The 24,415-nt window shown below is 34.2% G+C and overlaps 4 protein-coding genes across 6 annotated transcripts; 3 read left to right on the top strand and 1 right to left on the bottom strand.

Moving 5' to 3' along the window:
• Nucleotides 1-1,710: 1,710 nt before the first annotated feature.
• Nucleotides 1,711-6,541, top strand: LOC105765436 (RNA-binding KH domain-containing protein RCF3). The gene is made up of 8 exons (XM_012584520.2): nt 1,711-2,795; nt 3,907-4,380; nt 4,656-4,904; nt 5,035-5,268; nt 5,509-5,594; nt 5,774-5,882; nt 5,986-6,112; nt 6,195-6,541. The coding sequence occupies exons 1-8, from the start codon at nt 2,067-2,069 to the stop codon at nt 6,212-6,214; spliced, it is 2,028 nt and encodes a 675-aa protein (XP_012439974.1). The 5' UTR covers nt 1,711-2,066; the 3' UTR covers nt 6,215-6,541.
• LOC105765437 (protein PLASTID TRANSCRIPTIONALLY ACTIVE 7) lies at nt 6,250-9,431 on the top strand. 2 transcript variants are annotated; one of them, XM_012584523.2, is made up of 5 exons: nt 6,250-6,576; nt 7,474-7,620; nt 7,713-7,772; nt 7,866-7,925; nt 8,930-9,431. In XM_012584523.2, the coding sequence occupies exons 2-5, from the start codon at nt 7,555-7,557 to the stop codon at nt 9,263-9,265; spliced, it is 522 nt and encodes a 173-aa protein (XP_012439977.1). In that variant the 5' UTR covers nt 6,250-6,576; nt 7,474-7,554; the 3' UTR covers nt 9,266-9,431. The 2 variants fall into 2 exon arrangements, with proteins under 2 accessions (XP_012439977.1, XP_012439975.1); XM_012584521.2 differs by having other exon boundaries at nt 7,710-7,772.
• Nucleotides 9,432-12,302: 2,871 nt separating this feature from the next.
• On the top strand, nt 12,303-15,875 carry LOC105765435 (protein phosphatase 2C 57). Its single transcript, XM_012584519.2, has 11 exons — nt 12,303-12,772; nt 12,871-12,999; nt 13,139-13,244; nt 13,687-13,797; nt 14,015-14,094; nt 14,210-14,263; nt 14,476-14,592; nt 14,716-14,770; nt 14,906-14,938; nt 15,045-15,091; nt 15,585-15,875. The coding sequence occupies exons 1-11, from the start codon at nt 12,444-12,446 to the stop codon at nt 15,706-15,708; spliced, it is 1,185 nt and encodes a 394-aa protein (XP_012439973.1). The 5' UTR covers nt 12,303-12,443; the 3' UTR covers nt 15,709-15,875.
• Nucleotides 15,876-17,498: 1,623 nt separating this feature from the next.
• On the bottom strand, nt 17,499-23,813 carry LOC105765432 (importin subunit beta-1). 2 transcript variants are annotated; one of them, XR_008192148.1, is made up of 6 exons: nt 23,656-23,813; nt 20,643-23,063; nt 19,828-20,560; nt 18,242-18,313; nt 18,081-18,142; nt 17,499-17,932 (listed from the first exon to the last, which is right to left on the bottom strand). XR_008192148.1 is itself a non-coding variant. In XM_012584512.2 (3 exons), the coding sequence occupies exons 2-3, from the start codon at nt 23,054-23,056 to the stop codon at nt 20,362-20,364; spliced, it is 2,613 nt and encodes an 870-aa protein (XP_012439966.1). In that variant the 5' UTR covers nt 23,057-23,063; nt 23,656-23,813; the 3' UTR covers nt 19,436-20,361. The 2 variants fall into 2 exon arrangements, 1 of the variants encoding a protein (XP_012439966.1); XM_012584512.2 differs by lacking the exons at nt 17,499-17,932; nt 18,081-18,142; nt 18,242-18,313 and having other exon boundaries at nt 19,436-20,560.
• Between the last annotated feature and the right edge of the window lie 602 nt (nt 23,814-24,415).

Below are 24,415 nucleotides of genomic sequence, written 5' to 3'. Positions count from 1 at the left end.
GATTAATAGAGGCATATTGATAAATTTAGTCTTTAAAGTTTATATTTTTTGTCAATTGGGCGTTATTCTCTTTTAGAGCTAAATTTGACTATTAACACTTTTAAAAGAATCGAATTTAATCATTGACCTTTCAAAAATAGTTTAATTATTATATTTTTAAGGAAATTATTGCCTAAAACACTAGATTTTAAACATGACAATCCATGTGAATTTCATGCTTCTTTTTTATTTTTCTAAATAGTTTTATAAATGTGTCACACTTGACACTCGTCTCTACACTCTAGTGCTACTCACATCGTCATATCAACTATCCGTAATTCCTCCCTAACTCATAAATGAGAGGATAATGCATTTCACTGCACTTGAACCTACCTTCTCCTACATTGGTAATAATACCTATACCAATTAAACTAAGACTCAATAAGCAACATTCAACGCTTAATGTTTTCATTTATACTTTAGTTATGATTTGTTTTTAAAATTGATAATATTTTAATTATCAAAATATTTTTATACTTGAATAGTATTATTTTATATTAACTCCATGAAATAAAATTAGTATTAATTGATTAATTAAAAAACAAAACATGTAAACTTACGTGAAATGTTTATGACGTCAATAACTATTTCTTTTAAGACTCGTTCCCTTTTATTAATTAATATTTTAAATTATTAAAAATAGTTTTATGAGATTAAAATTTAAAAAGTAATAACCAGATTAAACATTTAATTTTATAGTTAAAAAAATATTTATAAGGGACCACAAAACATAAAAAAAAAAAAAAAAAAAGTAGTCAAGTTTTTAATTAACGGGTGGCCCTAGTTTCCAACCAAGTGACCTGAGAGACTGACGTTATGACTGTAGTAAATTAATTCCGCTATGGACTTCCATCATTACTTTACATTGGTTAGTCATTCATTACCTCAAAAATGGTAAATTATTGTATAACAATTTAGATCTTAAGTAATATTTTTAGAATTCAGACAAATGGTCCAATCAGTATTTTAATTAAATCGGGACGTGATTTGACTGCCTATCAAATAACATTTATTTATTTATTAGAAAATTATAATTCAGTTTAAATGATTCAATTGTCGTTTGCAGATTTTTGGTCTGTTGGTTGAATGGAAGTTAAATATTTTATATTTGATTTTCAATTTAATCGATTTTATCGATTGATTTTATTTATTTCAACAACATTAATTTTAGGTATTAAAAATAGAAATGATTTTTCTTAAAATTTATTAATATTATTCACATCGAAAGGGATGGAATATGGATATGGCCTTAGCCCTAAATGCTAAAATTGTTTTTCAGGTCTCTTGAAAATCTATAAAATTATAAATTAGTACAATGGTAAAATTATCTTTTGACCTTTCAAGAATTTATAATTTAATTTTGTGCCCTCTTCTTTTTTTTTTTGCTTTCGCCCTTGCATGTTTGTAACTATGTTTTATATTATATTTAATTAACACCTAAATTGATGGTTGGGTTAATCGAAAAACGTGTTTGATGCAATACTGCCTTGAGGACTCGATTATAATATGCAGCAATATAGGGACTAATTTAGAATCTAGGCGATAGTTTAGAGATGTTTTGTGAAATTAAGCTTTCCCAAAATATAAAATAAGTGAAAATTAAGAAAACGGTGCCGTTGAAGCCAAATTAGTGATTTGTCCATAAGTAAAGTATCTTAACTGGACGAAGTGCATAAAAACCTTTGCAGCTCAAATTCCGTATGACTGCTAACATAAGAAGCTCTCTGTGCTCATTTTCAGATTCTGTCTCTTGCCAGGTTTCTCACCAAGACTTGCATTTTATCGAGAAACAAACGGAAGGTAACTGAAGAAGGCATAGTCAGAGGGACGAAGACATCAGCGTAAAGAGCAAAGCTTTGCTTCTTTTGAAAACCCTAGACCCGATCCTTGACAAGGAGCTGAGCCATCAATCGTCCCAAGAGAAAACATTGACGAAAGGAAAGAACTGAAATCTTTTTGATTCGAAAGTTTGAGAACCTTAAAAAAAGGGGAAAAAGGAAAAGTTTAGTAGTGTGTGTGTGTTTTAGATGGACAGATCTAGATCCAAGAGGAACTATTACTATGACCAAGACTATGATGGGGAGACCATGGGTAGGACGAAACCTCGGTACAACAACCATCACTACCTACCTAATAGTCATCGTCACCGTGGAAACAATCCGAACAACAACAACAACGGAGGCAACAACGGTCGACCTCCGAATAAGAGCGGTGGTGGTAGCGGCGCCGGCGGAGGGGGACAAGACTCTTCCCTTATGGTCACTACTAGCTACCGCATTCTTTGTCACGATATGAAAGCTGGGGGTGTAATCGGTAAGTCGGGTAGTATTATCAAGTCTATAAGACAACATACCGGCGCGTGGATCAACGTACACGAGCTGATTCCCGGTGATGAAGAACGCATCATCGAGATATCTGACACGCGTCGCCGTGACCCTGAAGGGAGAATGCCGTCGTTCTCGCCTGCTCAGGAGGCGTTGTTACTTGTACATGAGAGGATTCTGGAGAGTGATTCACAGTTTGGGTTTGGTGGTGGCGGAGGAGAGGAGGAGGAGGAATACGGAGCGGTGGCGAGAGGAGGAGGGAACAGGGTAGCGACGAGGTTGGTTGTTTCGAGGATGCATGTGGGTTCTTTATTGGGGAAAGGAGGAAAGATTATTGAGCAAATGAGAATCGAAACAAAGACTCAGATTAGGATTCTGCCTAGAGACCATACTTTGCCCCGTTGCGTTTCCATGTCTGAGGAGATTGTTCAGGTCTGCGACCGATTGCATTTGGATTTGCATTTAATGCACACACACTAAAAAGGGGATTAGTTACAAAATACTAATACTAATGCTTGGGGTTTTCAATATTTGATTGATGATAATATGTTTAAACGCAATGGCTTAATGGAATGATTTGGGCGGTTGAATGTTTATGTACCGATTAAAGGATTTTTAGGTCTTGGATTTGGGATTATGGAGCAGAACCCAAAATCTTGATCTGAATGAATGCTACCCCTGGATTATAGGAGTTACTAATGTGGTTTCCTTTCATTGCTTTTCCCCTTAGAGAAACCTCTATTAAGAATCTAATACTAGTAGATGCCATTGGCATTGCCGGACTGCTGCTCTGATTTTTCGATCATTTTAAACAATTTACTCTTTGCTGAAACTAATAGCTTATCCTCTGCTGTTAAACTAAAGAGGCTTAAGGTTTCAGAAGGTTTTATTATGGAGTTTTTTGCTGGTATATTTTTTCAAAATTTCAGACTCTTTGCCCTGCTTCAATCGCATTCCTGTTATTTTGGTCATCTGTTGTGCTTTCCATTGTCTTCAAGTTGTTGCTTCATTCATGGTTCAATTTTATCTTCTTCTGTTTTTGTTGATACTTGGATTCTTGGGCATTGAAAATGTGTGCAATGTAGTTTTTTTTCTCTAAAAATAGCTCAGTGATATGTATTCGAATGCTATAATGCTCCATCTTGACCTTCTCAACATCATGCTTCTCTGTTATTTGAATATTTTTGAGTATCAATCATTCATATGAATGCTGCATAATTATTATCATCTTCCACTTAATCTCATTTTTCTACTGAACCATATTTTAATGGTTGCTGACAAAGCAGTCTGAATCTAGGTATTCTATGCAGCTGAGGCTGCAAGTGGGTCAAAATAGTTGGATAGTTCAGATCCATGCATCTTGAATAGTGTCCCACTGTCAATACTGCAGTGCAAAGAATAATGCTTCTATGGTTCTATCTATTAGGGGTGGTTTGCCTACCATACATGGCTATTCTGGAAAGCTTTATTGGTTTACATCTATTTATGCATATTAAGTTTGAACTGGTTTTATGATATTTGTCTAATGTTGTTTATCGTGCAGGTTGTAGGTGATGTAAATGCTGTAAAAAATGCTATAGCAATTATTTCATCACGCTTAAGGGAGAGCCAGCATCGTGACCGCAGTGGTCATTTCCACGGACGAATGCATTCACCAGAGCGGTTTTTCCCTGATGATGATTATGTTCCAAACATAAACAATGCTTCACGTAGATCATCTATGGAAGGTTCTTTTGGTTCTCGGATGTCTACTATGAATTACAGAGGCAACAATTATTCCTCACGTCCATCTGGCTTCATTGAAGCTGGGGCTGCTCCTATGTCTGACAGTGGACAGCCTCTTTATGGTGAGGAGCTTGTGTTTAGAATACTTTGCCCTATTGACAAGGTGGATAGTGTTTTTGGAGAGCCAGATGGCATAGTAGATTTACTTCAAAATGAAATTGGTGTGGATGTCAAGGTTGCTGATCCCATGGCCGGGTCAGATGAGCAGATAATTACCATTTCTTCCGAGGAGGTACTTACCATCTCTCCGTTTATTTAATGATATCCCATCACTTGGGTGTATAGTTGTTTCTTTAGCCTACACTCTTTTTTTATCTTGTTTGTCAGCTTTTTTCGGGTGATAAATTCCATCTGACTTCAGCTTTTCGGATGAGATATTTTCATTAACTATATTTAAAACTTGAAAGACATTTAAAAAATAAAAATAAAAATCGCTCCTCCTTTTGAATTTTCATTTCTACATATTCAGAGGTTTCTAACATATCTTTGGTTTTCATTTGTCCTTAGGGTCCTGATGATGAGTTGTTTCCTGCTCAAGAGGCTTTGTTGCATATCCAAACTCAGATTGTCGACCTTGTTCCTGATAAAGATAACATAGTAACTACTAGGCTACTTGTTCCATCTACCGAAATTGGATGTTTAGAGGGAAGAGATGGATCGTTATCTGAACTGAAAAGATTAACTGGTGCAAACATACAGATATTGTCAGGGGAAGAACTTCCGTCTTGTGTATCACGGCCCAATGAGATTGTGCAGGTTTGCTACTTAGATTCCTATTCTTACCAAGCATTGAGAGCTTAGCTTCTTGTATATTCTGAATGAGGGGTGAGATGATAGGATGGATTTACCTTGTATATTCTGAATAGTACATTGATTTACTCTGCAGATTGTGGGGGAGATAAAGGCAGCTCGAGATGCTCTTGTTGAGATCACATCACGATTACGCAGTTACTTGTATAGGGACTTCTCTCTGGACCCTCCACATTCAGCACCATCTATCACTGCAACAGCGTCCATGGGGAATGTTTCTCCAAACTTAACTCCATCTCGTGATGGTCAAACTGCCAGTCCCGGAACCTATCAAAATATGCCAACGCCAGCAACACCATCATCATCAAAGGTTGTACTTATGCTGCTTTTCTTTTAATTTTGACTTTCCTTTCACTGCTTCTTTGTGGGCATTTGTTTTCTTCTGTGTTGCGTATGTAGTTGTAAGAGAAAATGGTTCTCCAAAACATCAAAATTTTCTTCTTTAACTGTTATATGTACTGCACAAGGTGAACATCTTGAATGTGATACATGCGGTCCTCTACTGCATTCTAAGAATATGATTATAATAAAAGTGAATTATTTTTTATAGGAAGTTGTGAAATCTGGTGCTGAAACAGTGAAGCAGACTGAATCTGAACGCCGAGAAGATGTACCAAGTGCAATTGCAAGTAGCAGGTGACTAAGTTTTGTGTAATCTTACTCTTATTTGGTCCTTTTTAATATATATATGTATAAAAGGAAGGTTGCATCACAATCTCTCTATCTTTTTGCTGTTAAAGTAATATTTCCATATAAAGAATGAAGGCTCTTCTTTCTAATGAATAATACCTCTCTTGCTTGTAATTTTCTATTAGAATCACCGTACCACTTGTTACTAGGAGTACACTCGAAGTTGTCATACCGGACTTCGCCGTTCCCAAGCTCATAGCAAAATCGAAAACCAAACTGGCCCGGATCAGTGAGGTAACCAACACAGCTTTCTACTACCTATTTCATTTATGTTCTCTTTGGTTCAATCTAGTTCTCAAGTAATATTTATCTCTCGGTTTATGACTTTGGGGTATAGTTGTCTGGTGCCAATGTGACTCTGGTCGAAGACAGACCAAACGAGACACAAAAGATCATTCAAATATCAGGTACTATGGAACAGTCTGAGAGAGCCCAAAGCCTGCTTCAAGGCTTCATTTTGAGCAGTAAGTCTCTCTTCATATCAATGTCTCCCATTTCCTCCTTGTAAACTGATGTCTCTTTCGGCTCTTTCCATATTTGATTCAGCACAAGAAGATGGACCGTAAAGATAAATGCTGGAACTCGGAGCTGTCTTGTCTGTATGGGGGATGGCATGTTAAAAAAGTTTTCTCGTACATTATCCGATTATCTCCAGATGTATGGTTCTGGAGTTATAATGAGGATTTGTTCAGTGTCATGTAGGGCATAAAAAACAAACGAATATGTCTTGTCTTTAAAATCGGTGTTTTAGATTAAGAACTGTGAGAAGGGTGAGAGTGCTCCATTGTAAATTAGAACATGAGGGATTCTCTCTGTCTTGGTCTTTTCCCTGCAATGCTTCAATTTTTTCCTGAATGAAGAAGAAAGACTGCAGTTATTTTCGTTGCTCAAAACTTTTACAGGAACTTGCCCACTGCATCATCTACCAGTAAGTTTCTCTTATATACATATAATTTCGGTTAACTCAATTAATAGTAGTTTAGTTCGGCTATTAAATGAACACTGTTTAGACTGTCGTATGAAGTTTGACGTGGCAGACAAGGCAATCGATGTATTGACATTGTTTTGACTTCATCACATGTAGAAGCTGAAAAAAACCTTTGGCAATGTCTGAAAGTCTCTATTTACCAATAGCTTCTTATATTAATGGAAAAGTCTGAATTTTCCTTTTAATTCTTTCGTTTTTTTTAATTTCTTTAATATTATAAATTGTAATTATCAAATTATATAATTTAACAGAAAACAATTTTTTAAAGTCATTATGGCTAATTGCTTTTGCCTAGTTCAATTTTCAACCTCTTAAAGAATGTGAGCGAGTAGAATGAGAGAATGGTTAAATTAATAAAGAGGGTACAGTTAAAATCCTAATGGTTAAATTAATAAAGAGGGTACAGTTAAAATCCTCAAGAATAAGGGTTAATCATCTATATTTATATTTACCTATACTATTATAAAATCTCTAATTGGATAGATAATATGTTTCAGTTAGAAAAATCTTTAAAAATAATGAATATTACTACAATATTTTTTCTTTTATACAAGATTGAGAAGAAATGATAAGGACAAAATCTGAATTCTAATATTTTAAAATTTAAAATTTGTTGACATTAAAAGTAGTTGTTTTTTTGAAGTTATAAATTTTAATTTATTGGAAATATCGAATTAAATAATTGATCCAAAGGAGAACTCATACAAAATGCTAGAGCTAAACTCTGGAATCTGCGTTTTTTTTTTTTTTTTGGGATATCATGGAGTACCAAATGAAACGGCATGTATATTTGCCGTTTAGAACACTAGGCTCTCACCTATTTATCCACAACTGTAGTGTAAACAAGAATTGAGCTGTCCTAATCGTAAACCATCATAGCTCGAGCTTCAAGCGTTCCAGAGAGTGCAGTGTAAGGCCATGGCCTTTGCTATTTCCAATCCAACTTCCATTGCTTCTTCAGTGCCACCATCGCTACTTAAATCGGTAACAGGTTCACCCATTTTTTCTTTTCCGAATTTGGTCTCACCATTTTCTTTGTAAATTTAAATTAATTTTTTTTGGGGATTTTTTAGCAGACCCAAGCGAGAGCAGGGACTAATTCATTTCGTCTCAACACCCACCATTTAAACTCACAGGTTTTGTATTTCCAAACCCGTATTTTACTTGTACTGTTAAATTACCCGAAAAATATTTTTATTTTATTTTATGATAAATATATATTTTTTCAGGTTGTTTCCCGGTTAAAAAGTGAGGGCGGTGGTCGTCGGGTTTGGCGCCGGAGAAAATTGGTATATATATTTTTATTTCCAACTTCTTTCTTTTCTTGTATATATGATAAATTTGTTAATTTCTAGTTCCAATTTGTCGGTAAATTGATTTCTTTTTCAAAATAAATAAATAAATAAATAAATGAACAGTTGAAGATTATTTAAAGAAATGTCTAATTGGCTTAAAATTTGGATTAGCTGAGTGAGGATACTGTTTTTTTAATGTGAATTTATAAGATAAAATTCAATCTTATCAATTTTTTATGCTGGAGACTGATACTGTTTGAGCATTCGTCCTTTTTTTTCAGTAGCAAATATATGAATGAATTTTTTTTTGTCAAAGTACCTGCTAACTGCTAAGTCCCTCTATTATAGGGACAGGATCAAACTAGTCCCTCAACTATTAAATTTATCAATTTAATCCCTGTACTATTAAAAAGAACTAAATAAAGTCAAATTGTAACATAGTTAACATTTACTGTTAAAAAATGACATGAAAATCATTTTTTCATTTGCAAAACCATAAAAGCTTTCAAAATATTAATTCTGTTAACAATAAATGGAGATTTTAAATAGTAAATGTTAACTTAGTTGAAATTTGGACTTATTTGATTTTTTTAATAGTATAGGGACTAAATTGATCCATTTAATAATAAAGGGACCTGCTAGGTATATTTACCGTCGTTTTTCTTATTGTTTTCCTTTTGGTTCCTGATTTCCAGGAAATTTTCGGTATTGTATCGGTGGGATGAAGGGTTATTTTATTTCATTTTCATCTATTAAATCCATAATGATTGCATTTCAGTGAAATTGGGATGAATGCTGTTATGTAATAAGTGTTAGTTCAAGTTTCACATTCTCATATTCGGTGGAAATCTTCCTGCATTTAGGATCTTGATCACATCGAAATGAATTTCGAGCTTTGTCTTTGGTCTTTTGCCATTGTGATGAAAAATATTATGCTTGAGGGCATTTTTGTGGCAATGTTTTTGACGTTTTTGATCTACCTTTGTGTTTTTATGCAGGCGAAGAAGGATGAAATGTTGCAGTACAAGTTGGAGAGGATGCCGTTCTTAGAGGAGCAAGTTCGGAAGATAAGGGAAGGAGGGAAACTGTTGACGATGGACATTGAGAGACTGTTGCTATCTGAGGACAATCGTTTTGATTTTGTGAATGATGTAGCGGCTGAGGCCAAAGAATATGTTGAGAATAACCGGGATGAATACGGAGGTTCGAAGAAAGCTATACTTCATGTGCTCAGTAACCGTGTCAATGATTCGGGGTTTTACCGGCCGGATGCTTATGCCGAATCTGACCCTTTCAAGCCTGGACCTACTTATTTGAAGGAAGAATTTACATAAAAGGTTTTAAAGGTAACATATGTGTTTTAAGACTGTAATAGGTTGAATGCTAGTGTACATGATGATCAAGATTTTCTTCCTTTGAAACATTTCATGTCTAAATGGTTTAATTGGCTACGTATCAAATTTTAAACTTGAAATCATCACATGGACAGTTCAGATTTAACATATTTTTTAAAAGAATTAACTCCCAAGTTTTAACGATATTGTCTGTTTTCTAATATGTCAAATTTAAGCTGTTCATACAGTGCACCTGTTGATTCATGTGTTTTCAGAATGTTCCACTCTAGTTAGTTTGATAGAAGGATTTGATTGATATGGTGTTGATGTTTTGGGGAATTAGTCAGAATATTTTGAAGTTTGGATCAATATAAAATTTGAATTATTCGGTGCGCATGTGATGAAATTTGAATATATTCTACATCAGCTTGATATATTATTGATATTTTGAGGAATGAGTTAAAATGTTTTGAAGTTTGGTATCAATTTAAAATTCGTGTTTAAAATTTGATGCAAGTATTTTTAACATATTCCACGTTAATTAGGTTGATAGAAGGACTTGATTGATATGTTATTGGTATTTTGAGGAATGAGTGAAGTTTGGGATCAATTTAAAAATCGAATTATTCAGTGCACGTGTGTTTAAAATTTGATGCAAATGTTTTTAATATGTTCCATATTAGTTAAGTTGATAGAAAGACGTGATTGATATGATATCTAATATTTTGATGAATTGGTTAGAACGTGCTGGCGTGTTTAAAATTTAATACAAGTGTTTTTAATATATTCTACATCGATTAGGTTGATAGAATGACTTGATTGATATTATATTGATATTTTGATAGTTTGGGGACCATGTAAATATTATTAATATATTCCACACCCAATGAATGATTTGGATTGATATAATATTGATACTAGACAGAGTATTGTACATGGTGTGAAATTTATTTTGTTTTAAGATAATTTGTAATTTAAGGTAAACAAATTAAAAGAATATTAGATTTTGCGACTAAAGTTATGGTATGATTAAATAATTTAAAATAAAATAAGAAAGTAATATGAAATAAGTTATGGTCTGATGAATTAAATAATTCGATCTGGACTGGATAATTATTATTTTCATATTTATATGACTTATTTTAAATATATCTTTTGTTGACATTTCACTTTTGTGCAGTCCAAAATAAAAGGTGTAAGCTTTAATTATATAATAAGCGTTTAAACTATACCTTTTAATTTATTTAAATATCTAAATTTTTTGGTCACGTATTAAATTATAGGTTAAACTATTATCCTCCATTAAAGAAAATCAAAGTCAATCGAAATTAAATTTTGTATATAATTAAAATATCATGTCAATTTCTGATTGGTTGAAGGAATTTTTCTAATACGGAGATAACAGTTGAGGCCATAATAGTTATGAAATTATAATTTAAGTATTTGGTTTAACCAATAAAAATGTTTACTACTTAATTAGAAAAAAAGATGTAGTTATCAACAAGTGTTGGGTGTAATTGTAAGATACATTGTATTTCCAAAGAAGAACGCAAATTTTAACCGTGGAGATGACATTATTAGGAGAGACAACCACGAACCTGAACACAAACTATAAAATAAACATGAATAATACAAAAAAAAGAGAGTAAAATTTAAAAGTTTATTATTCAATTAAGTCAAAATTTAAATATGATATACACGTCATTTTTTGCGAGGGTTAAAACTTCTATTTGTTAATTAGAAAAATAGAAGTGTTATATATTAGCGAGCCCACTTTATGTGCTTATGATTTCATGTATCTAAGCTTTTGATTAAGAAGGATCAATTTGTGAGTTGAGACACTTGCGAGTCCAAGATCTGACTAGATCAAATCATTAAAATTGTTTGAAACTATATGTGAGCAATATGTAATATGTTAGGAATTATAAAAGAAAATCCCCATAAAAACTTTGGGCGTGCCTAAAAGGGGTCAAGATACCCTCTTGCCTAACTAAATTTCCAACTCTCGCCTCTTCTCTCCAATATTCTTCCAACATCCTCATTTTAAAAATCAAAATAAGGATCGATACAAATAACAACAATAGGCATCAGATTTCAACAATGCCTTAATTGTATTAAGGGAAACCCGACAAATACACAAAAGGTGTTTGAATAATCCTGTCGAAAGCCGCTCCCTAATCGAGCCAACTTATCCGCACATTGATTCCTCTCTACTTGAGTGAACCTTTGGTAAACTTAAGCAAGAAAGACCTGCAATCATTAACAAGAAGGGAAAGCGCAATAATATTTGCATTATCAATCTCAATCAGTTTAATAGAAATTTCAGAATCACTCTCAACATTAATATTTTTAATGCTGAGTGCAATCCATCCTTAATTGCCCATAGCTCCGCTTCAATGCTTGTGATTCAAGGAATATGTTTACATGACCCACTGATTCATTCTCCCTTATGATTCCTTAAAATAACCCTTTCTCCTCCTTTGCCCAAATTTCTGATTGAGGAGCTATCGGCGTTGATATTGATGGTTCTGACAGCAGGCGGTTTCCAGGAGACTTGAGGGAATATAGGAAGAGGTAGAGTTATTCTGGGCCGGGCCGGGCCGGGCCGGGTTCATGTTGACTGTCACTAGCCAAAGCTTCCCAGAGCCTATTACTCACAAGACGGTGACGGAACAAATGTTCCACTGATTCCAGGTGGCTTTTACCATAATAGGGATAGTTTGCTAGTATCCCTATGCGGTTGATACTTGGAGTTGGGTCTGTTACCATGTGATGGGATTGGATCCTCTAAATCCGGATCAAAACGTCTACTGACTGGAAATGGGTTTGGAAAGCAAGGAGTCGGGCATTTTTCTCTATGCATTAAAGGAAGTAATCCAGCCAATGAAAAGGCCGAAGAAAATGAAAAATTATTTTATTATCTGACGTGGCTTAATATAGAAAATAGAATATAGAATACTATCTTAAAGTGCAGTGAGAAAATCCGTAGAAGATTTCAGCCCACGTGGAATACAATCCGTAAAATCAGTTAGAGGCTTAATTTCACTCTCTTATCTTCGCCAAACAGTTAACAGAGGAGAGAGTTTCTCTCATCATCCTCTCAAAACGGAAACTCGGGAATTTCAACTCATCATCCACTTTGACTCAGCGGTTCACCTCACTGAGTCAACTAAAAGTTATGGCGTTACCGACTCATCAGTTACAGAGATTCCTTGCAATCGAGTTCAATTTCATCTCCAATCCCAAAATCGCTTACAGGAACCAACTAACCGCAACAACGGCGATAAGATCTAGTCCAAGAAGCCCCTGCCGTTGCTCCGCGATTGCAATCAACGCTCCTTCTTCGCTAACGGATGTTTCCGGGATCCGTTGGGGGTCGACGAGTGTGCAGGGCAGGCGCGAAGAGATGGAGGATGATTTAGTTATACGATCGGACGGTCTTGATGGATTCTCGTTCGCTGCCGTCTTTGATGGCCATGGCGGCGTAGCTTCCGTCAAGTATCTCAGGTATGGTAATTACATATGCGAATTATTAGTATTATTGGTTTCTATTGTGATTTTATTAGGAAATACTGATTGATTTGAGATGGTTTTGATTAAAACAGGGATGAGCTGTACAAAGAGTGTGTTACAGCTTTACAAGGTGGAATTTTGTTGAACGAAGGAGATTTCAACGCTATTAAGAAGGGGTTAGCGGAAGCTTTTCAAAATGCTGATAAAAAGTTGCTCAACTGGTGAGTAAAAGATTGAAATATGCTTTGGAACTTACAGATATTGAAAATGGATTTTAGTTTAATTTTGTAGTCTTAATATGATTTTAGATTTTTGTATATTATTGGTTGAAGGATTAGCTGGTGTTTCATTTTGTTGAAGGCTTGAAAAGATTGGAGACGGCGACGATGAATCCGGTTCAACCGCCACAGTCATGTTAATTGGAAATGAAGTGCTCTTCATTTCTCATGTTGGTGATTCTTGTGTGGTATGGATGCCTATTCCTATTTCAGTGTTTGAATTAAAGCTGTTTTTTCACATTAGAATCCTTAACGCTAATACTTCTGAGTTTCCAAAAAAATAGTAGCACTTTGGGAATTAGACAGAAAAATCCGTTATTTTTATTTATTTTTGGATAAGTATGAAATAGGAATTATTTCTTGTTTCGCCTTTAGCTCGACATCACTTTGCGCATCAGTACTACTCTGTCCATGCTCCTGTACAACTTAACTCAAGATTTTGAAACCATTTTGAGAACCAGCTAAGGCTTTTGCCTTGTTTTCAGAAACTTTTTGTTTTTCCCTTACTTTTGCTACTGTGCTGAGGATAACCTTCAATAAACTGCTCCGACTCTTCTTCAATAAACCCTTTACTCTTTAAGGGGATTATATCACTTTTTCATTCTTTTTTCAGCTGATACATTGATGCAGGTTTTGTCTTGTGCTGGAAAAGTACAAGTCTTGACTGATTCTCATCGACCCTATGGCAGCAACAAGGCCTCTTTGCAAGAAATTAGAAGAATCAGAGAAGCAGGTGGATGGGTGTGTTTTTTTAAATTATGTTTTTTTTTTCTTTTTCTGTTCTTGATGATTTTCTTTTCTGAAGTAGTTATATCATTGATCCTTCTAGCTCAAATGAGAATTATCACATCTTAAGTTATATTAAAACTTTATCAGAAACTCTAGTGCCTCAAACAAATTTGTCTTACTCACACTGCTCTGATCATAAACTATTTTCTTCTGTAATGTCCATATATAGATTAGCAATGGTAGGATTTGTGGTGACATAGCTGTATCCCGTGCTTTTGGCGACACTCGATTTAAAACGAAGAAGAATGAGTTCGGTTCTTTCCTTTCTCTCAATTTAAAGTCTTCTTTCATAGTAGTTTCTGTATATTTTCTGTACATTTCAAGCATATATAATAATGCCAATGGTTTGGGATCATTTGCTCAGAATGCTGAAGAAGGGAGTTGAAGAAAAGAGATGGTCTGAAAAATTTATTTCTCGGTATGTCTTCGACGGATCCTTTGTTTCCTCTTCCCTCTTTTGATATAGGTTCATTTAGCCTTTGTTTATGCTTTACAAGTCAGATTTATTACAGTAACATCTAGCTGAAGTGGTTTTTCTTAATTAGCATAAGTGAGATGACCATTTGATTTATTTCAAACGTGTTTGAAACTTACAAGATTGTTTGTTTATCAATGTTTATTTTATTTCAGTGTAGTGTTCAATGATGACTTGGTCATAGCATCTCCAGACACTTTTAAAGTAGCTCTTGGATCAGATGCAGAATTTGTCCTGTTGGCATCTGATGGTTTATGGGATTACATAAACAGGTTTTGTTATCTATATTTGCTTTTTAACTCTTGCTGTTGCGTATGAAGTTGTATTATTAGTATGCTGTAAATTCAGTTTGGAAAGGATGCGACTCTGAGAGACCTATGATTTTCTTCTTTCAGTTCGGACGCAGTTGCTTTTGTTCGAAATCAATTACGAGAACATGGAGATGTTCAGGTGACTTTTACATTATACCGAACATCACCACTACTAACTATATCATATCCTCTAGTTCTTATCAGATGTTTATAAGCTTGCAGATGATATTCTTACCTCGGTTTAGTTCTAATTTTCTCCTTATTCCTGATTCAGGTAGCATGTGATGCACTTGCACAAGCCGCTCTGGTAATCAATTGCAAGAGTTATCTGTATCTTTGAATTCATTTTACTTATACATACGTTTGTGCTGCACCAGTTTCAGTAACCATAGAAATCGTATCTTACCATGCAGGATAAAGGCTCAGAAGACAATGTCAGCATTATCATAGCTGATTTCGGGTATGCAGCTTTCCCTACCAGTAATAATTGCTGCTATGCTTTTGTAGAGTTTAAGCTGAGCTGACAGGATAATATTTGGATCAACCTCTACTAGAAAACCAACGATTAGTTTTCTTTTTTCCCTCCTTATTGAATAATTAATGCGTAGTTATGATATTAGTCTTTAAACTAACCATTACCAATACTTTCCCTCCTTAAAGTCTTTATTGCAGCCAGTCAGCCACCAGCTAAATTACATGAGCAGTTACTATGAATCAAAATCCTATATAATCTTCAAAACTAGAAAGAACAGTCTGGTCCTTTATTGCAACATTAGATGGTAGCTTGAGGGAAAACAAAATAGGAACTACAAAGAAATTACTATTAAGTGAAAAATGCTGTTGGTCTTGCTAGTTTGGGATTTACATAATATTCTCGTGTATATATGTATATGTATATGAGATCATACTGCCCCTGTTAAGTTTTGTGTTCCCTTGATTTGACCTTTGCACAGGCATACTGAATGGCAGAAATTGCCAGTTGAGCAACAAAATTTTCTGTTTGAATTTGGCCAAGCTATAGCTACAGTAGGGGTTGTGTCACTTGGAATATGGTTGTCATCTCAGGTTTCTTTTTGAATTTTACTTAATCAGTTGTGTATATATATATATATATATATATATGAACACGTAGATTTCACAGTAGTATGCATAATGGAAACTGTATATGATTAGCTAGCACTTTTGGATAACTTGATGTAGGCAACTTTTAATGATTCAGAGTGTTATTGTTTTATTTTCTTTTCTCTGCATTTGTTTTTGAAATTTACTATTGAAAATAGCACATAGCGTAACGTATTCGTATGAGAAAATATGATCCTTCATGAATTCTTTTTTTTTTTTTAAATTTAGTATACATATCTACCAGTACCACTCACTTCAAACCCGAGTAATGAAACCACATGCTACATTAGATAAAGCTATCGACATCTTTTGCATTTGTTACCAATAGATTTTTCCAGCAAGCATGTAACAAGATCCAAATTTCAAAAGTGTTCTTTTTAAAAGAAAATTCAAACTTGATTATTTGATGGTCGACTTGCAAGATCCTAAATCCAGTTCTTGATATAAATTACTTAAAATAAAGTTTAGATATACTGGAAAGAAACTGTAGATACGGTGCTGTTGTAAGGATATTGATGATTTAGCATTTTTTTCCCCATATAAGCCATTGTTCTTGCGTGATCAATACCTTGATTTGTTTGTATTTTGTATAATAATATTTTTAGGATTGGATTAGTTGATAAAATGCTTGGTTAAAAATAAATTTATGAGAAATTAACATTAATTTTAAGACATATAATCATGTTATCTTTTAAAAGTTTTATTTATTTTTATTTATATTTTCATGTGCAAAAGAGTTAATGGCAAATGAATCTTAAGAATATAATAAATTTTAGTGACCACATGTACGACAAGAATATAAATTTTTATAAAGAATTTTTGCAATAATTTTTATGGAACAATAAAAGAATAGTAGATAAAGGGAGAGTAGAAGGAACATCATGAGTTTTTGGATATGTTTTGGCATCTCTTGCAAATTGAATTTGTTTCTTAATTTATGGGAGTTCTAGTGTATCCTCGTAGAAACATAATTATTCGGTAATTGCCTATTTGGATAATCATATTTATTAACAATGCACACAAGTATTCATTAGGTATTACTTGAATAATTATAACTCTTTGTTAATAATCAACTAACCTAAATTTTAGTAACAATCGACAACTTATCATTTTTGAATAGTAAAACCTTGATCAGTCACTAAACATTATAACTTTTGATTATTTACAATATTTTATTTATAACAATTGAAATACTTATATTTTAAAAATAATCCAACATAAAATTATATCATAATAATAGCAATGGATGAACAATAAAATTTGATGTTTCAATTTATATCTTTGAGTACTATAACTTATAAAATAATAGCTACAAACCCTTTTGGACGTTAACTTAAAAGGTAAGGTTGAAGCTATACCAAATTTGAGATCATAAGTTTGAGGTATTTTATGTAGATTATAAGTGATTTTTAAAATTTTTTATTTTTAATTTTGTATAGTTAAATTTTATTTTAATTTAGTTCGGATATATTTTAATTATCAATTTAATTATATTTTGTAATTATTATTACTAACTAAATTTATTCAAATGTATTATTTATAATTATATATAATTTTACCTATAACCTGTAAAAAACCTTATGGCGTATCTATAAATTATTATATTCATGCTGCCATTGTCCTTAATCCATCTTTCTTGGAGAAAATAAGATGTGGTAAAAAAACAATACAGTATATATAGCTATAGATTTATATACACATTCTCAACACCAAGGAAGTAAAAGGAAATGGGCAACAAAAAGTACTTATACAAACATAAATTTCAACATTACTAGAGAGTTTAACAACATATTTAATTATTACTGAACTATATTACATCTCAATTACCCATTACCCACAAATGAGTAGTCCCTAAAAAACAACTATTTAATATCACCATAAATAATTTATATATCATGCCTTTCTAATTATTACTCAGATAAGATAGTCCCAACCTCTTGAAAAGGAGTAATACAATTATTTCTACTTATTTCGCAAGTATATAGAGTAGTAATTAGTTGATTTGATTATTTCATATAATAATACATATATGTTATAAATATCAAGGCTTGCCAGGTTTCTTCCTAGGGTCGTGCTCGTGCTTTTGGTTAGCGCCAGTATCATCATAATCTTGCATTCCACCCAGCATCATCAGCTTCCTCACTGTCCTCATTTGGATCATCATCATCTCCTTCCCACCCTTTATTATAATTAAAATCATCAACACCATTTCCCCAAATATATATATGTATATATAATTGAATTTATACCTACATTATCTGCGTTAATTTACAATGCATATATACAAGCAAAGCTCAAAGATTAATTGTGGAAGGAATGAGGAATACCTGTTTAACTGAGTAATCTGCAGCTTGCTTCATGCCACCATGAAGCCCTTCTTCAACCATGCCTGACCACAACAACAAAAACAAGTGGTACTCTCTCGTCACTGATTTGGTTAGTACATATATGTAAGCTTAGAGTATTAAATAAATAAATAAATAAATACCATGAGAGAAAGGCATGAGGAGGAGCAACGACACCAGAAGAAAAGTCTTGAACCAAGGAGCTGCTGCCATGGCTGATATTTTATTAAATGAATATGTGGAATAATGGGCAAGGGAAGCTGTGCTTTTATATTGGTAGCTGAGGTTCAATATGCATATATTTATGTCCATGGTGAGAATATTAGACAGGACAGCAAGCTAAACTTAAGGTTATTGTATGCAGTTGTGAAGGTGGTGGGCTGGGTGCACTGCATATCCACAGTCCTCTCAGACCCCACCCAATAGCAACAGAAGAATGATGGTGTGCATTCATTCCCCCCACACAATTCCTTCAAAGTCAACTACACTGTTTCTATATATTGTCTACATCATAAAATGGCAAAACCATTTTGTATCATTTTATACAACACAATACCACAAACACACTGGTTACCCCCCTTTTCCTTTGCATGGCTCAATGTACCCCTACCCTTTCCAATTTTAGGGTTAAATGAATCTTTTTGGATATGTATTTATATAACCCCTAGAAAAAAACAATAGTTAAATCTCTTGTAAAGAAATCATTATATTGTACTAAATTTGTAAAAAAAAATTGTTCATCGTCTTTTAGAGGCATAAAAATAACCTTCAAATTATATAGCATTTTCTATTTAGGTATTTAAAACTTCTTTTGATTAAAAATGATAATTAAACTACCAATTAATAATTACTCCACTTTTTAAATCAAATAAGATGAAATTAATAATTTAAATATCAAATTTAATTAAAAAAATGCGGTACGGTTAATTTTGCATTTAATTTTTATTTTAGAAAGTGGAGACCTGCAAATTCCAATTTCATTCCACCTGTGTATCATTAATAAGCAGTGGAGAATAGTGGCTCTAAAAATGAAAATTCCCTTCTTTATATCCGTGGTACCAAACATCAATTTTATTGAGTATAGTGGCTTTAGATCCTCATGCTTGAAATAAAAAACAATTTAAAAAGAAAAAGGTTTTCAATATCGCTTTCAATGCAAAGAGGCTTAAATTCAAAGGGGAAATTAGTGGCCTAAAGATCAGATGAAATCAAACGAAAAAAAAAAAATTGGGACAGAGAGAGAGAGAGAGTTGAAATTTGGCCACTTCATTTTTCTCCATTAACGGGAGCACCACCTTCAGGGTGTATTTTATCTTCTACATGCATTATAGCCTCAATTTCATTAAAACCAATAATAATAATATTATAATAATAATAAGGCAACACAGAAATAAGTTGCCTCATTAAACTTTGTTTAATGTCATATGCCCAAATTGTGATTATAATAGTATCACTTTTCTCTAAGCAGTGATAACCAAAAATACATTTATAAAAAAAAGAACAGCAAAAGGAAAAACAGTTGTATACCCCAAAGAAACGCAAAAGACAGAAAAATTCTATGAATGCATGAGATGGAACAATTTTGACTCCCAAACTAAGTAAAACTAACGATTGAAATGAATTCTAATGAATGCAATGCTGAATGTGGTTAATCCTCGACCCGACCCCGAACCAAAATGTATAAATGAAGCAGAGGAGATTTAAATACAAGCCAGCCGGAAGTACTTACTTCATAAATATGCAGATTTGAGCTTCAAAAATAAGGAGTGATAGGTGATGGAATAAGGACTGACAATGGTTGATTTGCAGCAGTTGAGATTTCTTTAAAGTGCTGCAGCGTTGTTTGAACCAGATGATTGATCATCCATTCCATCAAACTAGATTTACTGGGAGAAAACCACGATAAAGGCAAAACTGATGCTCGTGTTGACATGTAAGTGTGATCGAGCTACCTGACTCCACTCCTTATGCATGTCCAAATTCATGATTCCCTCCCCCTACTCCGCTCATTCAAGACCAAAAGATATTCTCTTTATGCAGGCGTTCGTTGACTTCTCTGAAATTGTCTGTATCCAGTTCGTTCATGATTAAAAAAAATGGAATCTGACCCCATGATGCTGATGCAAATGTTAGTGACAACATAAAGACTGGTAACTTCTGTTGTCTGACAATGGTGATGACACGACACATGCAACCCAAGACCCTAGACATTCCCAAATGCATGGACTTCGAAAAGAAATAAACATGCTGAATGGCAACACCCTCAAACAGAAATGGCACGACTAATGGCCAACTTGGCCCATTCAGCAGATTCTTTAATCATAAGGTCTTCTGAAGACAAGCATTCATTCAAAAAGTCTTTGCTCGAGACAGATTGCTGTATCATAGAACCAGCATGACTTCCTAATGTATCAGCTAGATCACCAAGGACTCCAATGGCAGTCTTCATCACCACATCATCCCTGTAGGAAATAAGATACATTAAAATAAGTTGATAACCACAGGTTAGAAAGGCATAGTACTGTAAATTTGAATAGAACTCACATGTCTTTCTCCATGTATATGCCATCCAAAAACTGGAGGATGTGAGGTGCATAAGGAATCAACAGCTGGGTTTTGGGAGAGTTCTTAAACCCTTGAAAAATCCCGGAATATGCCTCCAGGATTCCGTTTCTAAGGGAGTTTGTGTACTCTACCAATTCATCATCACCTGCTATATGGGTAGACAACTCTGCAGCGCTCTGAAGTGCAGACATGGCCCACATTAGATACTTTTCAAAATACTCTCCCACTGCCAATGCAATGTCACCAAAGCATGAAAATATGGGAGGCTTCACAGAGCGATGCAACTGGTTGCTCGACAAATTCTTGAGAAGTTGTGTCATAATACCATCACAGTAAGGCACAATTTTTTCCTCCAGTGCCCTGGAAATATCACCCACAACACCGACTGTCACAGCGCAGACCTGGTACTCTTCAAAATTCTGAAGACCCATTTCCAAATACCTATAAAACTCCGGCATGTATTTTGCAAAGTCTGCTCCTGTTGAATAAGCAAGAGCTCCAATAGCAAGCATGGCCTCCTCATGTACGGTAGCACTCCTACAAGCAAAAACCCGAAGGAAAAGTCCCATAATCTGATCTGCATACTGCATGAACACATATTTCGTTGGTTCTGATGCACCAAGCTTTTGAATAATGACTTGCAAACACCCACAAAGAAGGCCTTGCAATTCACTCTGCTTTTCCCTTTCATCGGATGAGAGTTTCTGGCCCTCAAGGGTGTTGTGAAGCTCCATCATGATGACAGGAACCAATTGCAACACCAATGGAGCAGTCTCATCAGTTGAACACCTCACCACTTCATTCAGTGTCTCATAAGCAGCAGTCCTCAGCCGAGATTCACCGGCATCTTCTCTGTGAGTGACAGTGAGAAGGGACTGGACAATTTCCTGGAAAAAGGGAGTTAAAGGAGATGATGGACCCATCTCCTCATAACCTTGAGCAAGAAAATAGAGAGCACCACAGGCCTTCTCAGCAACATTTGGAGTGTCCTTCATGCTCTGTAGCAGAACTGTAATAATCTGTTGGCAATTTGCTTGACTGATGATGGGAGAATCAACAACTGAACCATGAAGAAATTCAAAGATACGTCCCAGGGTCCAGGCTGTTGTGTCTTTGACATGGCTATTGGGGTCCTTTGTCAAAGCACTGAGCATAAAAGTAAGGGCAACATTCACAAGGGGTATTAACTTTTCTGGAGAAGGGCCCTCCAAGATTGAACCAAAGGCATAAGTTGCTGCCTCCCGCTGCCTCCAATCCGGTTTTGAAATATTTTCCTCAATAAATGGCACAACAAGAGGTACTATATCATCTCCAACAGTCCGTGCAACCAAACCAAGACATGTTCCACCAGCCATTGCAATATTCCAAGCCCCTTCATCCTGATCCTGATCCTCCTCCTGCTTCAATAGTGTCTCCAACAGCATAGGAACGAGGGCAGGGAGCGCCTGCTTGATAAAATAAAAGCAAGGAATATCTGAGTCACCAGTGAAATCACCTCCATATTCTTCCAAAATATCTATCTCCTCATCACATATTGAGCTCCAAAACTCAATGGCTTGAAGAGCAACAGGTTCCTCATCTTCCCTCACAGCCTTTGCTGTAATGTTGAAAATATCTTGAATATATGGAGCTAATTTTTCATAATAAGTTGATGAAATGGATACCAAACATTCGAAAGCAGCTTGTCTTATCCTCACTTCTGGGGACAGCGTTGCCTCACAGACAACTCTCATGATATAATCACGCTCCATGTCATTGCTGAAATTTGCTTGCGCAAAGCCCAATGCATTGTAAAGTGCTCTGGTTGCAGCAAGCCTCACATCAGTGTTTCCCTCCGATGAACTCATGCCTTGAACTACAGCTGTAAGAATTTTATTTACTTGATCTTGATCGATAACATCAGGGGACACCTCCTCACACAAATATCCAAGCGTCTCCAAAGTGGCTTGCTTAGCTTGAGCTGGTAGCTGATGAACATTTGATAAAAGTGAACCTATTAACTCAGGCCACTGTTTATGTGGCAACTCAATGCCAGCAACCTTTGCAATGACTTGAGATGCAGTTGAACGAGCATCCGATACCGGAGATGTCAAAGTCGTCAGCAAGCATGCCTTAATCTGGCTTTTTGCATTGCCATCCAATGACAACCATCTTTGAACAAGCTCAAACTTCCTGTGTTGTTCCTTGGCATCCAATGCATTCTTAAGTACCAAACCCGCTAATTTACGTGTTTCAACAGGCTTCTCCTCGTTTGCCAACTCCCCAGAAAGCGAGACCAAAAAAACAGGAAGGTTTTGCTCCTGAAACTGTTTCAAGCTATCTTCTGCATTTTTTCGCACAGCTCCATCTATTGATTGTGCATTCAGAAGCACCTGCGTAACCTCCATAGCCATAATATTTCTGAAAGCATCAATGATTCAATAAATGAGATAAACAGTAAGTCAGAGGTAAATAAGGTAGATATTCTAAAACCCCATTCCAGAAAAACATAAAAGGTACCAAAAATAAAATAAATAAAAAGGAAACGCATACTGTTACCTTACAATTCATCGAAAAGAGTAAATGACAATAACAAGAATAAAACCAATATGTAGTTAAAAAATAAATGAAAAATCAAATCGGTCCAAGAAAACCCTATTGTCATTTCTACTTACCTAGCAGCTGAAATGAACACTTGAATATTAAAGATCAATTGTGCCAATTGGATATTAAAAACTTAAAATCTGAAATGTAACAGATAAAACCAAAGATAAACCTAGATCGAAGTAGATTTAAATTAAATAAAATCAACACTTAAAAATTCGATCATTCAAATCTTGGGAAGGAAATGAATATAACACTTGAACTTGTATTACAAATAAACAGAAAGCGAATCAATGCATTCAATATCAAATATCCAAAATCACTATTAGAAACCCTAATTTCAAATTAACATGAAATTTGTAGAGGGGAATTTAACAAAATAAGCTTAAAATTCAGATGCAAGCTTTACCTTTCACCGATCGGAGAAGAGCGGCTGAATAAGACGTAATAATTGGAGAGAGAAAACGCAAAAAAGGAAGAACGAGAAGGAGACGCGGATTTGGAGCTGGACTCAATAATTTATACAAACAATATAATTTTTAATTTACTTTTTGAAAAGGAATTAGTTTTTGAATTTATTTTATTTCAAATGTATTACGATAATGTATTTTACTTCCCTAACTATTTTATTAAAATGATAATTTGAATTTAGGATTATCTTATTTTCCAAACCTCTAGCTTATATTTAATAATCTAGACCAGAGGATTGAATTGTAACTCCCATATTTTCTTAACAATAATGTAAGAGATTTTTAATAAAGAATTTTTTTTTTGACATTCTTCATATTTATTTTATTATTCGTATTCCAAATTTGAGTGTTTATAAGTAACTCTTTTATTGGATTTAAAAGTTAGAAGGGTTTATAAATAAAATTATACCTTGTATAGTACAAATAATAATAAATTGAAAAACATACATTTGAACACGCTTAAATAGATACCATCCTCCACTTGACAGCTAAAAAGAATTAGGCATCTTTTAATTATGGTATAGAAAAACAAAAATAAAACTATAGGTGAATAAACATGGATATATATTACCATGGACCCACTTGATAATATCCAATAAAAGATTTGCAAAAATAAAGAATATAATATATTTAAATAGATGGTTAATAACCCTTTCTGGTTCAGCTCTTATCTTTTTCATTTATATTTTGTGGTTGGCG

Source organism: Gossypium raimondii, chromosome 12, assembly GCF_025698545.1.
Source record: "Gossypium raimondii isolate GPD5lz chromosome 12, ASM2569854v1, whole genome shotgun sequence".
Lineage (NCBI taxonomy): Eukaryota > Viridiplantae > Streptophyta > Magnoliopsida > Malvales > Malvaceae > Gossypium > Gossypium raimondii.
Note: the sequence above shows the minus strand (reverse complement) of the source record. Positions and strands in the feature narration are given on the sequence as shown.

Bases quoted from the DNA above. Each gene is read 5' to 3' on its own strand.
- LOC105765437 (XM_012584521.2), top strand. From the start codon at position 7,555: ATGGCCTTTGCTATTTCCAATCCAACTTCCATTGCTTCTTCAGTGCCA. The intron at 7,621-7,709 runs GTAACAGGTTCA...GGGATTTTTTAG, and splicing joins CACCATCGCTACTTAAATCG to CAGACCCAAGCGAGAGCAGG. The intron at 7,926-8,929 runs GTATATATATTT...GTTTTTATGCAG, and splicing joins TTTGGCGCCGGAGAAAATTG to GCGAAGAAGGATGAAATGTT.
- LOC105765436 (XM_012584520.2), top strand. From the start codon at position 2,067: ATGGACAGATCTAGATCCAAGAGGAACTATTACTATGACCAAGACTAT. The intron at 2,796-3,906 runs GTCTGCGACCGA...TTTATCGTGCAG, and splicing joins TGTCTGAGGAGATTGTTCAG to GTTGTAGGTGATGTAAATGC. The intron at 5,269-5,508 runs GTTGTACTTATG...TATTTTTTATAG, and splicing joins CAACACCATCATCATCAAAG to GAAGTTGTGAAATCTGGTGC.
- LOC105765435 (XM_012584519.2), top strand. From the start codon at position 12,444: ATGGCGTTACCGACTCATCAGTTACAGAGATTCCTTGCAATCGAGTTC. The intron at 14,939-15,044 runs GTAATCAATTGC...CTTACCATGCAG, and splicing joins CACTTGCACAAGCCGCTCTG to GATAAAGGCTCAGAAGACAA. The intron at 15,092-15,584 runs GTATGCAGCTTT...ACCTTTGCACAG, and splicing joins ATTATCATAGCTGATTTCGG to GCATACTGAATGGCAGAAAT.
- LOC105765432 (XM_012584512.2), bottom strand. From the start codon at position 23,056: ATGGCTATGGAGGTTACGCAGGTGCTTCTGAATGCACAATCAATAGAT. The intron at 20,561-20,642 runs GTGAGTTCTATT...TATTTCCTACAG, and splicing joins ATATACATGGAGAAAGACAT to GGATGATGTGGTGATGAAGA.